This window comes from Meleagris gallopavo, chromosome 10 (genome assembly GCF_000146605.3).
Source record: "Meleagris gallopavo isolate NT-WF06-2002-E0010 breed Aviagen turkey brand Nicholas breeding stock chromosome 10, Turkey_5.1, whole genome shotgun sequence".
NCBI classification, from domain to species: domain Eukaryota; kingdom Metazoa; phylum Chordata; class Aves; order Galliformes; family Phasianidae; genus Meleagris; species Meleagris gallopavo.
The window spans coordinates 5,308,573-5,309,645 of NC_015020.2; the positions used below are offsets into that span (position 1 = coordinate 5,308,573).

The 1,073-nt window shown below is 38.2% G+C and overlaps 1 protein-coding gene across 1 annotated transcript in view; it reads right to left on the reverse strand.

The window, feature by feature from the left end:
- LOC104912366 overlaps positions 1–623 on the reverse strand; it is a 37,512-nt gene extending 36,889 nt beyond the window's left edge. Inside the window, exon 1 of the mRNA XM_019618359.1 lies at positions 549–623. Coding sequence (XP_019473904.1) covers positions 549–623 — 75 coding nt within the window. The remainder of the gene's footprint in view (positions 1–548) is intronic.
- Between the last annotated feature and the right edge of the window lie 450 nt (positions 624–1,073).

The window sequence follows — 1,073 nt, forward strand, 5'->3', positions numbered from 1 at the left end:
TTTTAAAAGATTAGAAAGAGACAGGAACGCATGCTTTTGCAGATACCTACTGGAAAAAATACAACTATCATTTTCACAATAAAAGTTTTGAAATGGATTTGGAGATTGTTTTAGAACTCAAAATAAACAGAAAAGAAACATCACGTTAAGTGATTTAAGTTTTGCAGTGCCATGAGAGACTACTTTCTCAAATGCTATATACTGAATAATGCTTACCTGGCCATAAGAACTGCCAGGTTGAAGCTGAGAGGTCTGTAAGAAAAGCAAGAATCCATTTGTAAACAAAGCTACAGATTTAGCAGAGCTACAGCAGAAAAAAATAAAAACATTGCCCAATAGATTTCCTCTGTTCTATATTCTGTTTTCCTATATGGTAATCCTGTGAGATGACCAAAAACCAGGAACTACCTTGAAACACCAAGATAAAAACAAGCAAGTTTGCAAACAAACAAACCACAAAAAACGCTCAGACCAACAAACAACCAATGTTCTTTTGAAAGGCAGATCCCTATAGAAAAGCTCAATGTATTTCAGAAAAAAAGCCTCACCTGGCCATAGGACTGGGTGCCTCGGGAACCCTTTAAGAAAGAGAAGAAAATGACCACCTTGTTAAAGAACGTCATTGTTTTATAAGGCTTTTATAAAGTGCATAATGATTATGCAAATACAGCTGGACAAAGGTTTCCCAACAAGGCTCCTCCTGAGCCAAAGGAGACAGAGTAGTACACTATCACCCCTACAATGTATCATCCTACTATGGCAAAAGCCATAACTCAAAACTGGGACTCAGTTTGCCAAAAGAAACATCAAAGAATCTGTCAGTCCCACTGATCACAGAGAGATCAGTGAACATCCTAGAGAACATGCAGTTTGCTTACCTGTCCGTAAGAACTGCTGCTGATAGTGTAGGTTGGCCCACCCTAGCACAAGGAAACCGTTTGGTTAGTATCCTTTCATAAGGAACCATTTTGCTTTAGCAAAAGCAAATAGCTACATCCTAAACTAGTGCAGGGCAGAATGAAGAGCCACGATTTCCTCCTGAACATCACAATCATAGAATCATAGAATCATTA